The sequence below is a fragment of the Porites lutea genome, chromosome 8, assembly GCF_958299795.1.
Source record: "Porites lutea chromosome 8, jaPorLute2.1, whole genome shotgun sequence".
Lineage (NCBI taxonomy): Eukaryota > Metazoa > Cnidaria > Anthozoa > Scleractinia > Poritidae > Porites > Porites lutea.
This window is the reverse complement of record NC_133208.1, coordinates 17,298,963-17,320,485: the sequence shown is the minus strand read 5'-3', so window position 1 is coordinate 17,320,485 and position 21,523 is coordinate 17,298,963. Positions and strand designations below refer to the sequence as shown.

Genomic DNA, 21,523 nt, shown 5'->3' with positions numbered 1-21,523 from the left:
GGGAGTGGGTGCAAGAATCCTTTCCTAAGCGAGCCCTACAGGACTCAGGAATCCATCCCATTTTCTCGTCACTTTCGTGGATATGTTACGAAAGGATGTCACTTTTTTCAAATTGAAATCAGTTAAGAATGTGTATCACTTCTTTAAACGTGTTCAAATTTGGTACCAAAACAATATCAAGCAATTAGCCCATTAACATGGGGAACAAAAACAATATTTTCCCATCTACCCGTAGATGGGAAAATATTGTTTGCAGTCCGTATGTTCTTATTGGTTGAATACTGAAAGCTGTCATGATATAATTCTCTATTTGAAGCCGTGAGAAGGAAAATTAATAAGGTTATACTGCCTTTTAACGTTTTTTCCGTTTTTAGGAACACGTTTTTAGTTTCTAAACCACTGAGGAAAGTTGGTAAGGATAATGCCGAAAATGGACGTTTGTCTCCAACTTTGTGCCTTTGGTCTGTCGCTGTTTTTATTCCCAGTTGCCTTTGGTTGCATTAATATTGGTAAGCATTTTACATCATCTTCAAATTTAGTTTAAAACCGCCTTTAGTTAAGTTAACGTATCTTGAAGGCAACTCAATTAAACATCCAAAAGTGGAATCAACGATTCAAATATATATTAAGCATTCTTGAATGAGTGGAATAAACTTCTAACACTTTGTGTTCCACTACTCCACAATTTGTAGTAGAAACAAAAATAAATACTTCTATATAAAAACCAGAGTAGCGATACTTCGAATCATGCTGCAAGGTGTGAAACGCTCAAAATGAGATTAACGGGATGAACATTTAAACGACTTTTTTATTCCCTTTTTATCCTTTTTTGCTTTTATTTTCAAAAGTGCAGTGAGTGTTATTGTTTTTAATTTTTCTCTTTTTTGACTCATTTTGACTAATTCAGCCAACCGGAATAGTCATGTAAAATTGTCGTATATTTTGTTAATAGTATATGTTGTGTAAAGAATTGCATATAGTGCTTATTGAATTTCTTTGTTGATATTTTCCAATATCTTCATTCAAAGCCTGTTAGCCCTATTTGTGGTCACGCAAACGAATTGAGTTCAAAATAGTTTACCCAAATATACTGTCTGTTTATGCGGTCAAGAAAGACTACCAACGCCTCAAAATTTATTGTGTCTTTGAAGCAAAATAACTCGGAACGCTTCACTATCAATGGTTTGTTCACATATAAGACCACTGAATTTGTGCCAAATGCCCTTGCGCAACTTTGGACAAAAACGCGAACTTCAATATCTCGAAAAATATGTTCTGTTATGTAGGGTTTTCAAATTCGTTATTAAGTAGAACAGTTTAGTTCACTATTTGCGGGGTAACTTTTTTGCTTATACAATCGAATTGATTGGGTTCAAATTACTTTTCGCAAACTCCTGGCTGTTACGCCGCAAGGAAAAATTTATAACGCCAGAGAAATCACTGTGTCTTTCAAAACATATAATTCGGAAGGCTTCGTCGGTGCGTCACAAATATATTTTTTTTTATCTGAGAACTAGACTTCCTAAACTTTGAAAATGGGCCAAATAGAAATCAGTACCTTGAATATTTGCGGACTTATGGTTTTTCGAAGATTAACATAATGTCGTTATGGCGGTCGCACGCGTCCATTAGCACTCGTCACAAATTTCGACGCTAAATGCCAATATGGCAGGGGCACCCAACGACTGTTTTCTATAAAATATCTGTTCGGAGAAGTAAATATTACCTAGAATTTTCGATTACTTGAGGACAGCTAAAAATTTCTAGATGACCGTTCCATTCATGTACAATTTTCGAAGCTTTTCCAATAAATCCGCTACGATTTTCTGAAGTTTGAGTTTTCACATTTTCCTCCCCAGGTTAGGTTATTTTTCGTAGTAAAAAGGAAACTTAAAATTTTCGGACTCAAAAATGCGATGTAGAGAGGAATTAAAAAAAATCGTCGCTTTCGTAAAACGTTAAATTGCATCTAAAATTTTCGGGAAAGAAATACTGGAGCCCTAATAATTTAATTTCGAACAGACTCAAGTTGCCCTAGGATGACCGAACAGATACAAATTCTATAGCATCGCGTAGAATGCATTTTTAGAGTTCTAAAAGTACTCTGGATAGCCTAAAAAGTGTTTTCAATGTATGTAGGAGGAAACCGTCGTTGGCGGCCCCTAATATGGCCACTTTGGATCAAATAGAGGAGGTTGTAAGGGGCGAAACAGACAAAATTAATTTGAAGCTCGATAAACTGACAGCAAATGTTGAAGAACTTTGTAAAACAGTCAAATTCCTTAATGATAAGTACGACGAGCTGCTTCCTCAAGTGCAGCAAACAAACGGGAAGTTAAACCAGCAGGCAAAAAGTATTGATGCTGTAAAGGTGGAACTTGACAAAGTTAAGAAATGTGCTACAGATGCAATGTCCCAAATTGAAGAAATCGTCCAATACGTGTGCAGAGACAGTCTGGAAATTTCGGGTATAATACCTTCTGCCGAGTGCACATGTGAAACGATTGTTACCTCCATTGGTGCAGTGATTGGTGTCCCTACAGTGAAGGAAGAAATTTCTATCGCTCATCAAATTCCCACTTATAAGGAGGATGCGCCTCCAAAGATAATTGATAATTGTTGAATTTACGAGGAGAAATAGATTCTATCATAATAGTAGTCTTAGAAAGCTGGTCAACGAGAAAATTCAAGATTTACCCTATCTTAACCTAACGTCTACCGAAAATTTGTATATTTCCGAATCACTCACGCCCTACAAGAAGCAACTCTTCAGTAAAGTAAACAAGCAAAAGAAGAAATTGAAGTGTAAGTACATTTGGACACAGAGTGGAATAATCTTTATCAAAGCAAACATAGTGTATGAGCCAAGGGGGGTGTCGGTACCATATTGATGGACAAACAGTACGGTGGTTTTTCTTAATGTACTTAGCCTATAGTTTATAAATATGTGTGATAGCTTTGGTCAAATTGTCATCTTCTGTGTTTTTTGGGGGGGAGGGGTGGGTCGGTGCGTCGCTTTACTGTAGTAAGTATTTATCCTTTAAAGGGTGCCTTTAATTATCCGTAAACATGTTTAATTATCCATTGCAAACAATTCTTGTGCTCTGAATTTTAGCTTGAGGCCGCAGAATTTATTTCAAAAATTGTCAGTGACTCGTCTCCGACCTTTGGGGGGAGGGGAAGAAGAAAATTATGACACAAATTTCTTATGGAGTACCCAAACAAAGGAAAAAGTCATTTAAAAATTACGATAACCAATTCAAACATTAAATCCCAGCACTTCGCTTTCGTTTTCTGGGCTGCCTGTGTAATTTTTGTGACTTGAGCCCACAGTACCAACCGCTGACATCATCCAGTAAGCTCTCTTCGAACCAGAGGTAAGTTTCAAAATTCGGGAATTTCTCATACTTTTTTTACATTGTTGCCTTTCAAAAGTTATGTTTTACGCTACAAAGGTCATTTTGCCTTCAACTGATACCCTTGTTACTTTAATCTCAGTCTCAAAAGTCATTATTTTAGTCAATATTTTCACCTTTGTAATATCTGTAAGTTTTCAAGATGGCGACCACAAACAGAATGATAGACTTCACCCTTTTTGATATACTGTAGACCTTCTTTTAACTAAAAAAATCTAACTTGATGATCACATTTGGCTATAATCCTCTGATTTACATCGTTTTAGTTGCGGTTAAGAGCCTTAGCGTGTACATTACTGACGAAATTTTCAAGATGGCCGCCGAGGAGAGTCAAGACCATCAAACTACTGGAAATTTAGATCAGTGTGTGTGTGTGTGTTTTTTAACTAAAAATAAGGTTTCTTAAGTGATCATTAAGGGCAACTGCACCGGTAAAAATGGTGAATTTTGCTGTCATATATAATGATAGGAAATTTGGAACTTTGTTGTCACATATTTTACTACTCAACTAACAAATAACACACAAAACTGGTAATTTGTAAAGCTATAGGCTGAAATCTGCTAAAATAGGCTTTGTCTTTTTTCATTCGACTTATAAAGGAAATGTCAGCAACCGTTCGTAAAAGTAAATATTGCATTATTCACAAGGAAGGCTTGAAAGTTGACGATGACCATTTGATAAGCCCCCAAAGTTATGATTCGTGGGCAACGCTGTTAGAGGCGGCAGAGATTCGAAAACATGAGGCCCTCCTTCAAATTGCGAGAAATGCTCAAGAAGGGGAAGTGCCTGAAATATTCTACCATAGGAAATGTCGCACTGCATTTACCATCAAGAGAGATTTAGAGTCGCTCAAACGAAAACGTGCCTTGGAAGAGGATGCTCATGAAGATGAAACTCTACTTGAAAGGCCCATAAAAAGAAGTGCGACCTCCGCATCTCGTGTCTACTATAAAGAATGCATTTTCTGTGAGAGACCCAAGTATGTAAACCGTACACTAGAAAAGCTGGTAAAAGCTACTCAGCTAAGGGTGGACCAGACTCTGCGCCAGATAGCTACCGAGAGATGTGACGAGCGGATCCTGGCAATTACAAGTAGAGATATCGTTGCAGCAGAAGCACACTATCATAGAACGTGCTACCGTGACTACACAAGGCCCACCTCTCAGCAGCACCCAGAGGAAAGCGAACCCAAGAATGATGCTGAATATGATGCCTTTTCAGATTTATTTAGTTTTATTAGAACTGATGTTTTAGATGGGCAGGTTGTGGTAACTATGATTGAGTTAACAAAGAAGCTGGAATCTTTTCTTCAATCGAGAGGTGCAGAGAAGCTTCAGGAATCAACGAAGAAACACCTGAGAAAGAAACTAGAGTTAGAGTTTGGTTCCACTTTGGAAATTTTTCCAGATGAAAAGGGAAAGCTACTGGTTATTCCTGCAAACCTGGATATTAAGGAAACAGTAAAGAAGATGGTTAACCTGGAAAAGGAAGTAATGAGTTTTAAGTCCCAAGCAACAGAAATGCAAACGATCGTCGATCAGAGCGCTGAACACTTGCGAAATGTGATTTTAGATATGAAGTGGACTATGCCCTGGCCTATTCTCCCGTCCGATTTATCCGTTGATCAGTTTCCTGTACCAGAATGTCTTCGTCGCTTCTTGATAGGACTACTCACATCAAATCGTGACGTGAAGAATCCCTCACCAAGAGTGAAAATGTTACTTGAGTCCTTCAGTCAAGATATTATTTATGCAGTGACCGGCGGCAGGACAAAACCACCTAAGCAGATTCTCCTATCGTATGGAGTCAAAACTTTGACTGGCAATGTAGAATTAATCCGTATGCTCAATAGATTTGGGCATGGCGTGTCGTATTCCCAGCTAGAAGAGAATGATACAGCCTTATGTCTCCAAAAACTCGCTGCTAACCTCAATCAGACTACAATACTGCCAGGAACCATTCAACCAAACGTTTTTACCAGTTTAGCTTGGGACAACATCGATCGCCTAGAGGAAACCTTGACTCGAGGGGGTACAACCCACAGAGTTAATGGAATAGCGGTGCAACCAAGAGTCTTTGGGCCACATCTACCAGCTCCACAGCTGCCTCCAATTTTGAAGCAGAAGCAGAGGAGCATCATCCACGAAGAGCAACCTTTGCCCACGTACATCGCTGGTGAAAGAGTTGGTCCAGGTCGTATTAAAGCGAGCAGCAATCTGATGAACATCCAGGAAGCAGAAGCTCGTAATGCTCAAGCATGGAATCTGACCTGGGCTGTGGCACGCCAGACCCATGTAGAGGACCAGAGGGTACCAAGAAGCTGGACCGGTTTTCATGTTCAAACGCGAAGCAAGGAGGATGTGCGCGAGGACGTGGTGGCTTATTTACCAACAATTAATGCCCCAGCGACAGAGCTAAGCACCGTTAATGAAATCCTGCGCCAGTCCGAAGACAGCAGGAAAAGGCTTTATCTAGACCAGATCGTCGTTGTATTGGATCAAGCATTATATACCAAAGCATGTGAGGTTGCTTGGAAAAACAGAGAGCTTTATGAGAAAATCATTCTTCGCTTAGGAACATTTCATACAATCTGCAACCTACTGTCCATAATAGGGAAGCGCTTTCAAGATGCAGGCTTGAGTGATGTCTGTATCGAATCTGGCATACTAGCTGGAGGATCCGTGTGTGGTGTTATGGAAGGGAAGGTGTATAATCGTGCTGTTCGCATCCACAAGTACATCTACGAAGCTCTTATGCGACTCGTATGGAAGCAGTTTGTGCCATGGCTAACAGTTAACCATGCAGACAAAGTGGGTAAACTACGTGTCCTCCAAGTCAAGGTCAGCGACATAGTCAATGAAGTAGAACTCCGACAGTGTGAAAGTATTTTGAACAGTGATCCTTTCAAAGAAATTCACCTGATTTGGATGCAATACTTGCAATACCTGCGCTCTGAGAATGGCCCACTGTCCTGCTTTTGGATGTCGTACATTGACATTGTCGGTAATGTACTACTTGGATTGATTCGAGCATCTCGTGAAGGTAACTGGCAGCTACATCTCTACGCCATTCGTAACATGATCCCGTGGTGCTTCGCGTACGACAAAATAAACTATGCTAGGTATCTACCTGTCTACTACGCTCAGATGATAAATCTCCCCTCCGAACACCCGAACGTGTATTCCAACTTCATGAATGGAAGATTTTCCGTTCGACTTGCTGGAGAAAGCCCTTTTGGGCACATCCCTGTAGACCAGACCACGGAAGTCACTGTCAACAAGGACACCAAGTCAAGTGGGGGCATTACCAAGTATAGTCTAAAGACAGGAGCGGTAACTAGATTCTACATGACAGCTGAGTACCGATGCTCCTTTCTTGCTCATTTGAGAGACATGGTTCAAGTCAAGCGCCCATCCTATCATCATGACGAAATGCTGTCTACCAGGAAGCGCAAAGACGAGCAAGCAGTAACAACAATAGAGAGTCTGATTGAAGGCTGGAACAATCCCTTCACAGAGAGGAAAGAGCTTGTGAGTTTATCCACTGCCAAACAAGCGCCTGAAGATGTAACTAGAGACCTTTTGAACGCTCGAAAAGTCGGCGAAGAGGCCTATCAAGTCTTCAAAGAGCAACGTCTGGAATCGTCTCCACCACAGAAGAAATTTCATGACACAATGAAGTTGAACAAACTGAAAACCTTTTCTTCCCTTAGTCAGAAGAAAAAGGTTTCCACCGACGGCAGGACGATGGTCTTGAAAGCCGATAGGTCTCTTTTTGGGCGGATCATAATCATTGGTCAGAGCCGGAAGATTGATGTGAGAGAACTGCTACAGTACAGCTTGGGGCCATTACCGTGGTCTTTAGCAACTACAGAAGGGTTTCCTCGAAAAACAAACAAAGCAGCGCTGGCGACTCCCCTCCAAAAGGATGTACCGTTAGCTGATGGCCTTCCGCAGAACTCAGCTGCTATTATCGACGGTATGAGTCTAGTTCAGAAGTTGAGCGTTGGTGGAGGACAGACAACCTTCGCAATGGTTGCTTCTTCTCTTCTAACAAAAGTTCTTCACGAAGGTTCCCAGAGCAACAGAATCGACGTGGTTTTCGATACATACAGAGATATGTCAATTAAGAACGCAGAGAGAACCATGCGTGGAGAAGTTGCGGGAGTTCAACTGTCGCATATAAGTTCTACTCAGCTGGTCAAGCAGTGGAGAAAGTTCCTGTCGGAGGTCAAGAACAAGACAAGTCTAATCAAGTTCATTTCCAGAGAATGGAGAGAAGAAGACTGCATGAGAAGGCTGAAAGGAAAAACATTGTTTGTTACTGCCGACAGCGAATGCTGGAAGATAACTGAAAGGGGAAGCGAGAATGTGGCAGAGCTGACAAGTAACCAGGAGGAAGCTGACACTCGTCTACTGCTTCACGCTAAACATGCTGCCCAGGAGGGGTATGAAGCAGTCGCAGTGATCTCAGAAGACACAGACGTGTTTGTCTTGCTTTTGAACTTCTCAAGCATTATCAACACTAGACTCTATATGAAGTGCGGTTCCAGAACGAGGACGCGACTTGTCGACGTCAAAGGAGCAGTTCAGAGAACCGGGCGAGAGATATGCGAGGCACTGATTGGGTTGCATTCTTTTACAGGGTGCGATTCAGTAAGTGCCTTTGCTGGTAAAGGAAAGATAGGGGCTCTTAAAATCCTTAAAAGTAATGAAGGCGCAAGAAGAGCGTTCCGAGAGCTTGGCCAGTCCTGGACAGTATCAGAGGACCTTTACACTTTGCTTGAGAAGTTCACCTGCTCCATGTACATACCAGTCGGCAACACAACCAGCCACGTGAATGATGCACGATACGAGCTGTTCTGTACAAAGAATGGGGAACTGGGGTCACACCAGCTACCTCCTTGCCAGGACTCCCTTCGGAAACACATTCTTCGTGCAAACTACCAAGCGGGTTAGTTGACAATACATGTTTCTATTAAATATTTGTCACAGGAAATGTGATGAGGATAACAACCAATTTAGTATTTCATCACTCCTGCAGTTTTATGGAGACGGAGCCTGGAGGCTAACCCAGACATTCCCAGTCCAGTTGGTATGGGGTGGATAACACAGACCTCCACTGACGCTGCATCCACTGAACTAGTGATCGACTGGATGGACGGGCAGCCAGCTCCTTCTGCTGTCCTGGAACTGCTGGCGTGTAAATGTAAGAAGACCTGTGAACTCCCAAGTTGTGTTTGCATGAACAGTGGTTTGAAGTGCACGGATCTCTGCTCGCTAAACGACTGCACCAACCAGCCAGCTCAAGACGATTCATCAAACATTATTGATAATGAAGCAGACGAATGTAATGATGATGACTTTTAATGAACTTTGTAGATTGCAAATATTCTGGGTTGTTAGAGAAACAGCAACTTCCATTTTCAATAGGAATGCATGCCGCAGTAGCTAAAACTTAAAAGGAAAGTTTCTTCAAATAAAGAAAAATGCGCTTTTTTGCATGAAGATGAGTTTCCTTCCCAGAAAAATATACTTCAATTAGTAAAAATTGAAGTTTTTTAACAATATCGTAAGCAGCAATGCCAAAAATAGCTAGAGCCGCGAGTCTGGGAGACTGGGAACGAGTGTTTAAAAATGAATATTACGGCAGAATATTATTGTTTAGACAGGGATTTGCATCAGCTTGCACAATTGAACGTTAAATGTAAAGTCGAACCATTGAGATAACTTTTAAAATACTTCGGAAGGTACATATTTCATCTTTTTGCCAATCTGAAAACAGTAGTTCGGTATATTTGGCATTTTATGGCAATTCGACCTATCACGTGATCACTATGACGTGTATTTGGTGGTTGAGAGTGATTGTTAAGTCAATAACGTGTGACGTGAGCATATAAATTGGGCATTGTATGGATCATAACATACTTGTAAATGCTTTTCTTTATGTTCAGTAGGCTAAGTGAGTAAAAGTCCTCTTAGGGGGGTAGGGTGGGAAAACGGTATGTAACGCTTAAAGATGACACTTTGTGCAGTGCTATCACACAAAAATAAAAACTTGGGTTAATAACCTAGGTTTTTATAGGCATAAGTCTTTGTCCGTTTGAATGGTACCAATCGACCATTTTTTAGGTCCTGACTCATACACTACAAGAATTCTACTACGACTCTTAGTTTCGACACATTGGAGGACCTTGCAAAATTTCAAAATGAACTTCAACATCTTACTGCCTAGATTCTTCCGTGCACAGCTTTTCCACTTACGAGGAAAAAGACACCATAGTCTAGAAAAACCGCGCAACAGCGTGTTCAAATTTAGTATTGAGGTATTCTTTATACGTTATCTACATGATTCTAGTATTGAATGGCGCATATTAATCTCAACAGTTTAAGTGAACTTCCATTTCATGACTTGAATTTAGATCAGTGAATTCCTGAAGGAAACAGGTACGTGGGTTTATTTATCCTTTATTTGAAAATCTTTTTCAATATGCCAGCAGCCGGATACATACAACACAAGATATGAATCTAAGCAAAACCTCTACAAGCCACGTACTCGAACATGGGCAAACAAATTTTTGTATCAGCTAATAGATCTCTGGAGCGATATTCCTCATCACACGTGAAAGATCTCACTACATTTTCCTTTTCCAAAGAAATAAAACGTTATTTACTGTCAGAGCAATACTCGAAAGTAACCTTAATAGAAATTTTATTATTAACTATAACTTAATTCTGCTATTAGCTCCTCTCCTCTTCTGGCTCTCTTTTTAACTGAAACAAACTTAAAACAGTATTAGGGGTTAACACGAAAACCTCACGGTTCCTTTAGCCTCTAGGCTCCAAATAATTAATTATTATTCCTATTTGTCACATTGTAAATTCGTAATGTATATAACTTTTTTTCTTGTAATAATTCTATGTGAGTGAGTCAGTAAAAGATTGTTGTTGTCGTTGTTGTCTAAGTCCACTTATAAGAAAAATAAAAGTTTGCCCAAAATCACCTGTGCGCAACTTCGGAGAAAAACACGAAATTCAATACCTCGAAAAATATGCTATGTAAAGTTAGGATTTTAAAATCTTGATGCAGTAGAACAGTTTATTTCACTATTTTCAATTTAATTTTTTCTTATGCAATCCAACTGAGTTCAAACTATTTTTCTTAAGTTACGGTAATTCGTGACATTTCTACACAAATTAATCAGCGCGTGCGTATACAAAAATCTATGCTCGAACTGGCAGTTAGCGATAGCTATAATTAGTTTATATAATATTTGTCGCATCGACTAGTTAGCAAGAAAGAACCTAGTAAATTATATACGTTTTTTAAGCCTTCTTTTCTCAAGATTCGCTTGCTGATGAAATACATTTTTGCAAGGGAGAAGGGGGTGAGAGCGGCCATAGGACCCCCTTGGGTTTTGTTATGTCGTTGTATTCTGCAGAAGTTTATTGGACAAACTGTTATGATCTCTACAACTTGGCATAAACATTTGACCCATTGATTCTGGGACATGCCAATGCTAATACTTGTAACGTCTTTCAAAATGGTCGCCATCTATCTTGACCACAATTTGGATTTTTGCTGAAAAATTCATTTTTTGCAAATAATGTTGGAACGTACCTCTTACTATACTTAGACATTGTGCAGGGGAAACTAACCAAATTTTATCAAGAAATGATTGGTTAACTATAGGACCACAATGCAAGGCTACATAAGCCACAAGATATGCCTCAGAAACATAGTTTCATATCGAGGCTTGTAACCCTGAGTTTGCGTCCCAGAAATAAAAATGTCATAAAACAAAGAGATGAAAGAGGATCCCAGTTGTAAAGGCCTTGAATGACAGTTCAGTCCTTGTTTCTTGGCAAGCTAATTATGAAAACTAAAACAGGGTCATTGTCTATTTTTTTTTCTCTTCATTTTTCTCTGACATATTTTTTTCCATAAAGGGTGATTTCATTTACCTATTAGGAATCCTAAAATCGGGTTACTTTCTAATATATAACTGATCATGAGAGTTTACCGATAGTCATGGAAAATGCTTTGTCGTATTTTAACCGTTAAGTTGAGCGTTGTATTAAATAAGACGATAAACACGATTTATATACGTCATTTGGCAGATGGATTTTAATTAATTTCTTAATTACTTTACATGCACTTTTTAGTTATGCGCCTCCACTCGAATCAGCTCAACTTTTTCTTTGTGGCTGCAAAACCGCAAGACATTAACTTTTAAGTCTGCACCATTTAGGTGGAGGGAATTTTGGTTACCCCTTATCCCTGTACTTGAGCTTAGTTAGCTTGCTATTCCTATGGTAAGGGAGTACGTTAACAGCAGGTGGATAAAAGTGACCTATATATTTAGAATCAGGCTTTTTGCTGGAAAGGTTTAATTAAATTGACTGACTTTACTCAAAATGAGCCATAATCAGCAAACCACATGGTAAACATTTGCCAAACAGTATCGTGTTGTGCATTTCTTTTATTCATTCGCTAAATTTACTGCTTTCCGAAGCATAAGTTTAATGTATTTGCTGTGGTTTAAAATTTGAAAACTTGCTTCCCACTTTCCGTACTCATTAATCGGAACAAAAAAGAGACCCCGATACTAGTTCCTTATTTTGGCGTATCTCGTTTGTAGGAATCGTATATTCAACAATTAGGTGTGGCTCTCCCCTGGATTATTAACTTCTAAACAGCATACTAGCTTTTAAATAACTTCAGAACTGACCGTTTTTATAACCTACAGTCTCAGGTAGCTCCGTGTTCTATTAAGTGAAAACTCAGGGAAACATTTTATTCAGCAGGGAAGACGAGTAAGGTAAACTGCCAAGATAAACAAACCCCCTCAGATGCAGCCGGCTGCAAAAAATGCTACACGTTAGCTGACGTAAAGGGTGCTTCACTTTTTAAACAGTTCTGTATCACATTTATCTCTTGTTTGTGTTCTTACACTTACAAATACAGAGGATATATAATTTTTTATAAATCTAGAAGAGACAAACGCTGCATGGATAATAACTGAGAGCGCGTGCAAAAAATTTCTGCTGAGCGCGCTAGCCCCTCAGAACTCGCTCAGGAATCTAGTCGTAACTTTCTTGTCACTTTCCTTAATATGTTACGAAAATGATGTCACTTTCTTCAAGTCGAGTTCAGTTAAGAACATGGGTATCTTTTCTTAAAACGTGTTCAATTAAATTTGGTACCAAAACAATAACAAGCATAGTTCCTTAACACAAGGATATTAAATTTTAGCCACAACTACCTGTACATGGGAAAATATTGTTTTCTGTCCGTATGTTCTTATTGGTTGAATACTGAAAGCTGTCATGACATAGTTCTCTATTTGAAGCCGAGAAAGGAAAATTAATAGGGTCATACTGCCTTTATAATAATCTTTTTCCCGTTTTTGGCGCACGTTTTTAAGTTTCCACACCACTGAGGTAAGATGGTAGGGATAATACCAAGCATGGACGTTTTTCTCCAACTTTGTGCCTTTGGTCTGTCGCTGTTTTTATTCCCAGTTGCCTTTGGTTGCATTGATGGTAAGCATTTAACATTTTATATTATCTACAATTGAAGGCAACTCAATTAAACATACAAAATTAAGCGGAATTAACAATTCTTGAAGCAGCGAATTGAATATCTGACACTTTGTGTTTCACTACTCCAAACTTCGTAGTAAAATTAAATATAAATACTTATCATGACATAAAAACCAGAAAGGAAGAAAGCTTAACGATACTTCGAGTCATGCTGCAAGCTGTGAAACGCTCAAAATGAGGCCGAGTTAACGGGGTGACCATTCAAGACTAACAAAGAGCGACTTTTTTTATTCCTTTTTTATTTCTTTTTATTTTTTTGTTGTTGTTTTCAAAAGTAAGTGTTTTTTAAATTTTTATTTAACTTATTATGACTAATTCAACCAATAGTCATGCAAAATTCTCGAATTTTTTTGTTCATATATATATGTTGAGTAAAGCATTGCATATTAAGTGCTTATTGAATTTCTCAACCGATATTTTTCATATATCTTTATTGCAAACCTGTTAGCCTAACATTTTTTTAAAGTTCTTTTTTTTCGGTCTGTAACGTTTGATATGATTAAAGCTTGGAATACATATTTGTTTGCGATGAAGCAGTGATCTTGTCAGGACAAGTAATTTCTTTGCTAACGTTATAAGTTCTTCTGCTATATAATAAGGATCGAGGTGGATTGGCAATATTTAAACAACATTGCTAGAAAGAAATTGTCTGAAAACAGTAGTGCAACCGGAGTTCTCCTTTAATCGTTGTCATTTTTCACTGCCTATTAGTAGAGCAATTAATTATTAATTGATCTGTTAATTTTCAAGACATGACTGAAATTTCTTATTTTCTGTACAAGTTACTAGCGAAAATTAACTTGCTGTAAAAGGAATTAATAATCCCCTTCAAAATTGGCGTTTTCTTCCTGCTGCTATTTTCTTTAAAGGTTGCGTTTACCTGCATTGACGGTATTTATTCAAGGTTCTTCTTCATATCACATGCAGGCTTCTCTGAGAACGTGCGAGTTGCACGAAAGACAGCAGAAATAAGAAGATCGCTTAAAGATTTTTATTTAGGCCAAGTTCCTTTTCTGTTTCTCTTACTTCAAACCTTGTCCTTCGACTGATAATATATATATATAAAAAAGATAGTTCACATATCAAAATGATTGTTTTGACTTCCTTAGAAACTGAATAACAAGAATTTATATTTAATACTAAGCTAAGGGTAATGGTAAATATCAAAAACGAGTTCGCTGTTAGATAGTTCTCATATAGCGTTTGTGAGTTCGTCACATGATTTCGCATAGATTTATACGCAAGCCAGTCTTCGTCACGGGATGATTTTCTCGCCTTTACAAAAAGTAGTCACGCTGACGAATGTGTTTCTTTATTTGGCCAGTCATCCATGGACAATTATCTACACCACGTACTCGCTTCTGGATAAGCGGGGCGTGACGATCAGCCACCTTAAGGAATGCGGACTTAAAATTGAGCCAGAGTTTGTCAACACAAATGACATTCTCATTTGCTGTCGCGGAGGAATTCATACTATCAACCCAATTAACACCTCTAAGGTTTTAACAAAACTTTGCAGGGTCTTATTTTGCATAATTCCTGAAAAGCTTTGTTTCTGGGGCAGCTTTCATCTAGTTTAACTGTCTTATGCAAAAAAAACATGTCCTGATCGTTCAGACTCAAACTTAAAACCCTGCAGTCTCTAATGTGAAAGTGGGGAGCTAACAAATGAAGGGGTTTACTGATCTAAATTTTCCCTCTGTAAATGTTGTTCAAGTTCGACACTGCCGAGACAACAAAGGCGTCACTATTTGCGATACCTCCGCCACAGTTTTGTTTTGAATATGCGGCTTGAATCGCCAGCTTCGATGTGCCACTAAACACTATCATCGGATCAAAGTCCCTCCATTTATAAACCCCCCTAAAATGTATTAACCCGGGGCTTATAAGCCGAAGTTTACAATGAGTAAAAAAGCGGTATCACAACCGAGTGTTATTGAACTAAACTGTTATTGTGAAAGACCTAGCGCGATTAGCTGTCAGTCTAACGACGCATTTATCAAATACTGATAAGGAAAAAGTATCCCGCAATACATACAAGAGTACTAGTAATGTAGCTCTTTGAAATATACCGATTTCATAAGGAAGATGTTCACACATATTCCATACGATAGGTGAGATAAATTCAGGAAACGCAAGGTTCCGTGCACAGTTTCGGTTCGATTTACACAGCTTTGATCAAAACATTCTCAGTTTCGAGAATAGTTTATTCTAAACCATAAGAAAAGATTTAATAAGAAGTTTGATTTTTCGCTATTTCTATTTCACTTTTTACATTTAGTTCATTTTATTTGCCGGAAAGTAAGCCTTAGAAATTAAAAGGACGTTTGATCAAATCACGCTCGCGCATTCTAGTCTTATTTTAAACTTCATAGGAAGGACATCTGTTAGCAGGGAATAAGTCAGCACAGAATTTGATGATCGGCAAATTTCTGTAATCGTCCATCGTTCTGCTGGTGACAAGCTAGCCGTTGAATCATTTACTCGTCTTGCTTGTTTGGGGCCGAGTCTTATTCCGGTCAAAGAAAGAGAAAGAGTGTCTGGCAAGGTTTCCCGAATCCGCAAAGATTTGTGCACTCGTGTCTCGCAAAACTCACTTGGTGTTAAAATATACACTGTTATACGCACCTTATAACTTCATCTGCGCTTAACGAGTGTCTTTTGGTCCATAACTTTCATAACAACTGCTCCACAGAATGTGACTGATAACAGGTAACGCAAAAGAGTATCGCAGTATGACTACACAATTAATGTCACAAAATCTACCTATTGTAAGCGGTCCCTTCGGGATTTTTTGTGTTTTACGTCATCCTAACTATTTCGTAATTGCGGACGCAAACAATAGAAACGTCATCATTACCTACCGATTCCTCGCGGCCCCTGTTCAAGCAAATCGAGGTTTTTTCTATATTGACTGTATGACTGTACATTTCAACTGCAAGTACTTTCCTTAACATACGCGCGAGTTACTAGTCTAAGAGTGCCTCTTCGGGATTTCGCCTTCTGCTCGAAATCCCTGCGGGGGCAACAATCACTTTTACACTCTCAATTCCTACAAAATACAGAGCTTTCACGCCAGCCTTTGTATATAAAATCTTATCAAACCTAAAAGCTGAGCTCCAGCATAAGACTTGACTCGTGAGTTTGTTAAATAAAACCAAAACAGAGGAGCTAAAAACAAAATAAATAAACAAAAAGAATTACATATTTATTCAATTGTTTCTTTCCTGTTTCAGAAAACTGTCGCATACTGGTGTTCCCACCACCTTTCTTCTTCATTGATAAACGTTTGGTGAACCACACCATAGGAACTAGGGCTGATGTCGACTTTGAAAACTGCAAGCTGCATTGTTACTTCGAAAACAACTGCACGAGTGTCAACTATCGCGAGAAAAATAAGACATGTGAGCTCAACAACGCTACCCACCTTCTGCATGGTAATGAGTTTGAGGACAAAGTTGGTTACCTGTATCATGGAGCAGATGTAAGATTGTCTTCAATTTTATTATTGTTAGACCTCATTCCTCTTTTCATCCTCCTCCTTCCTCCTCCTCTTCCTACTTTTCTCCTCTTCCTTTCCTCCCCTTCCTCCTCCTCCTCCTTTACCTTTCCTTCTCCTTCTCTTCCTCCTCTTTCTTTCCTCCTTCTCTTCCTCCTCTTTCTTTCCTCCTTCTCCTCATCTGTTCCTTCTCTTCCTTTTCCTCCTCCGATTCTTATATTCCTCCTCCTCTTTTTTCCCTCCTTTTCCTCCTTGTCCTCCCCTTTCCGCCTCCTCCTCTTCCTCCTCCTCCTCTTTCCTTCTCCTCCTTGTCCTCCCATTTCCTCTTCCTCCTCTTTCTCCTTCCTTCCTCCTTTCCGTTCTCCTTTTCTACTTCTTTTGCTGCTGGTGTTCCACTTCTGATCCTCAAAACAGTATGAAATGTCAAAAATCCTTGAGCATGAAAAGGTCCACGGCGATGATACTTCTTTACTATGAAAACTCCGCTAGTCCCTTATTTTACTTTCTTTTTCTTCTTTTTGAAAGAGTGCCTGTGATAAGTCCCCTTGCTACAATGGAGGAATCTGTCAATCCGGATTTTCAGCAAGAGGATATCGGTGTTTGTGTCCTTCTGGTTTTGGGGATTTTCGCTGTCAAGCAGGTAAGAAAGTAAATTAAAAAGAGGTAGAATGAAGCCTTACTTACACTAAAGATTTTGGCGGCCTTAGAGAACCACTTTTCTTAGTATGATGTGCCGGCGTATTAAATCCAACCCATACTTCAACGTTTGGTGGACTCTTTAGCGACGGAGTTCAGTGAACATGTCGGGTGGATTTCTGCATAGCGTCAAACACGGACAGCGTGTTAATGGCAAAACAATTATACCTGGATTTTTGAAAACCGGGTTAGCAAAAATATCAACTCATTCTACTACTTGGCAATTTAAAACAACAAAACTCACTCAAAGGCCGATTAAAAGCCTTTATCTGACGCCGGGCAGTAAGTTAGTGGTCCCTAGAAGCATTCCAACGAGTCCAAATTTAAAATGACTCAAATTTTAGAACATTTATTCAGTAAACTGACTTCGCGAAGTTTCAAACAGGTGTCATTTCAGTCTAGAAATTTTTAAGTTGAGTGAACTGCAGCGAAAGAGTGCCTGGTTAAGGCTTACATAACAACTTTTTAGTTAGCAAAACACTACTTTTTTCGCGGTTCGATAAACAACAGAATTCCGCATGGAACAGACAACAAACTGAATGAAACGTAGTCCACAAATTATCGCTTTCTTATCCGCAAAAATCGGCTTATGGTTCAATGTCATTAGAGCCCGCTAAAGCTAGACATACAATAGATCCAATTTTCCTGAATCGAGCGTCGCTTTTCCAAGGTACAATCAGTTAAGCTAAACACCGGCGAAACAATATTAATGGCTGGCACAGAATATTTTGACCAAACCGCAGTTCATCCACGCGATCACATACCTGTCAACACCATGCAGAAATCACACAATCACACACTTTCGCGGCACTGATAAGACTATCCACAACCACGCATAATCTTCTCACGTTTAACATAAGCGAAATATCATCGAATAACTTGGAAAAATTCGGCCTATTGCCAGATAAACACCTCTGGACTTTTCTCTTACACTCGTCTTATTGAAGCTCCCGGATGTAGAGTCACACGGTCGGCGGATCACCTTAGCCTTGGTCTTGGCTCAGGTCAAAGTTCACCTGCAATTTTGCTCTCACCTAATTCATTTGACTCCTAAGAGCCTGTTCCCGATGCCAAAGACTTAGTGGTCACCTTAGAAAAGCGAACAATATCGTACCTTTCTATCTCAGCCCGGATCAGGGTGATTGATCCGTTTAGCCAAATGAAACGAGAATATAATACAATATTGGACGATGCAGACTCTGCGAATCGTAATAACTTTGTCCCATCTCAGAGCTTTATATGACGCTCTCCGGAAAACTTTTCTCAAGGTGACCAATATATAAAACTAAACTACTAAACGGCACCGAAACCAGCTTTAGGAGCGCGCTGATTTCAAATAACTGTCACTTGTGTTAAAGAAAGAATTGTGGGTAGGGAAAACATATCGGGAGGGGGGGTGGGGAGGTAAGATAGTAATTCTGTCTACATCCACTTCTACACAAATCCATAGCCACAAAACAAGCAAAACAAAAAAAAACGACATAGGCAAACAACACAGTAAACATATGTCAAGCTATTAGACAGGGGAAGTTGCGAAAAATTACAAAATGTTTGCTAACCCTGTTTTCATAACTCCAGGTAGAATTAAATAATTGAGAATGATCAAGCGGATTGTTAGTTTGGTTGCATGAATATAAATTGTCGAGAACAAATCTACTGGTTGTCGTCTGAAAGGTAAAAAAAAACCGAGGGTCCGATCGAGTGTGAGAAAGAAAATATATTTGAACAAAGAGTAATTGCGGCCGACAACAAGAGGAGCCCGCAATCCTAATCTCCATCACGCCTGCACGGTACGTATTGGATAAGGGGAGGGCATGTTCGCAAGCTTAATATGTCTATTATATGAAATGACGTATGCTAATTTCTCCTTGTTTACTGACAGATTATTGCAATTTTTTAAGTCTCGCTTGCGTAAGCAGCGAGACTCATAATCTGCAACGCGTTTTTCGTTGTATTTAAGACACAAAAGGGGGTCATTGTGCCAGGCGTTCCTTGCGGAGACCGTGGAAACTGGGACTAAGAATCGTTGCGTGATCGAAGCCAAGCATGTTTAGCGAGGAAAGCTTAGGAAAGATTAAATTTAGAGCTTTTTCCGAAACGTGTCGGTTCACGAATTCTATCGCTTGAAAGCGTTATTACTTTGGAACAAGTGAACACTACTGAGTGGTCGAAAAACATGAGAATCTTAATTAGCAAAACTGAGATGGTAGTGTGTTGAACTTTTATTGTATGGAAATGCGGTTGTATGTATGGAAATGCATGCGGTTTATTTTTGGCGATGAGTGAAATGACGGCAATGTAAATCACTTTTTTGATCTCTGGCAGTGATGTTATTTTTCTGAAATCGAGGCCCTTGAATTTTCTTGTATTTATACAAGCGTATAGTCTGCGATCGCTGGCGTTATTTTCGTCGCTAACACGTGTACTAAATCAATTCAGAAACAAATAAAAAGTATCGACGTCGAAAAAGTAGGTACTAAAAAACCTTCAGCGAGTAAATCGTACCTCGTGTAAAATTAACGGCCTCCTCATTTCTCGAATCTACTGGTTGTCGTCTGAAAGATAAAAAACCGAGGCTTCCATCGAATGTGAGAAAAAATATATCTCCATCACGCCTGCACGGTAAGTATTGTAGGCAGCCTCGTTCGGACTTTCATTAAGAATGAAGTGGAATGCACAAGTCGCAATCTGATAACGCTCGTCTGGACCCTCCATCACTCGTTATCTGATTACGCCTGATTTGACTTTCTATCACTAAAACTTACGCAAAACACAGCGTTGGTTGAGCAAAAGCATCATGTCAGACCTTCGCCGTCCACATTTCTTAACCTTTAGTATATAATATATCTTTGTTGTTACATACTGTCCTGCGTAGAATTGATTCAAGGTGCATCTTAACTAAAATTAATTATCATTTAGATATAGACGAATGCCGGTTCAACTCTCACAGTTGTAGCAAGAATGCCATCTGCAATAACACCAAAGGTTCCTATAACTGTAGTTGCAAACCAGGGTATAGCGGGAATGGCCGCGAATGTTCAGGTGGGTGCTTGCGAAGTTTTATCTAATATTATTTACTTAGGCTCACCAATCCTTGCAGAGTCGCCGTTACAGCCCACACTGATTTACTGGGCCCGTAACAGTTCCTTCCCTCATGAGAAATAGACCACCACACTGTACGTGGGTTGTTCATCGTCCCAAAGAATTTATCTGTGCCAGGATTGTGAGATGGGGCCTACGATTTATCGTCCTTATCCGAGAACACTAAAAAGTCTAACCGTTTGCAGATTTCTTCACCATGTTTTTTTTTTTGGCATTTGTTTACCTTGTAGTTTTGAGTAATTTTGGCTATAAAAAATAAGTAAAATAAAAGGCACACAAGCACAGAAGAGCTACTATATTATGTAAGCGACTCCTCGAAGTATAGGAATACAATTTTACTGGTATGATATGCTTTACGCCTCGTATCATGTTAGAAACCAAAGTTAAACATATGTGGTTCCTTTCTTATTGATGCAAAGCAACTTGGCAGCGAGTTTCAAAACAAAAAAGTGTTTATTGTCACATTAGCAGTGCTTGTATACTGTTTCAATAATCAGACGACCACTTTGTAGAATTCCTCTAATACGACAGATAATGCACTTTTGCAGCGTTTATGTTTATCTTTTCTCGTACCAGCACCTTTAAGTTTACTGGGTTTATTCTTCAGACATAGATGAGTGCAACGCTGCAAATAAAAGCTGTCATGAAAACGCTTGGTGCAATAACACCCAAGGATCATTCAATTGCTCCTGCAAACTAGGATACGATGGAGATGGACACAATTGTACAGGTAAAATCATCTGCCTGCGTTTGGTTAACGTATCCACTTGTAAGTGTTAAAAAACTGTGACCAGGAAACCTTTTTTTCTTCGGGGGAACGAGAAAACATAGAGATATAGCTGGGGGGGAGGGGGGGGGGGGGCAATGTTCGCAGGCTAAATGTGTCTATTATATGAAATGATGTATACTAATTTCTCCTTGTTAACTGACGGATTATTGCAATTTTTTAAGTCTCGCTTGCGTAAGCAGCGAGACTCATAATCTGCAACGCTTTTTTCGTTATATTTAGGACACAAAAGGGGGTCATTGTGCCAGGCGTTCCTTGCGGGGACCGTGGAAACCGGGACTAAGAATCGTTGCGTGATCGAAGCCACGCATGTTTAGCGAAGAAAGCTTAGGAAATAGAGCTTTTCCGAAACGAGTCGGTTCACGAATTCTATTGCTTAAAGGCGTTGATTACCTTGGAACAAGTGAACACTACTGA

At 39.4% G+C, this 21,523-nt stretch overlaps 1 protein-coding gene across 1 annotated transcript; it reads left to right on the top strand.

Moving 5' to 3' along the window:
• The first annotated feature begins 363 nt into the window (after positions 1–363).
• Positions 364–21,043, top strand: LOC140945820 (uncharacterized). The gene is made up of 4 exons (XM_073394871.1): positions 364–509; positions 16,259–16,506; positions 17,047–17,161; positions 20,137–21,043. Exons 1-4 carry the CDS (start codon positions 422–424, stop codon positions 20,283–20,285), a joined length of 600 nt encoding a protein of 199 aa, XP_073250972.1. The 5' UTR covers positions 364–421; the 3' UTR covers positions 20,286–21,043.
• The last annotated feature ends 480 nt before the right edge of the window (positions 21,044–21,523 follow it).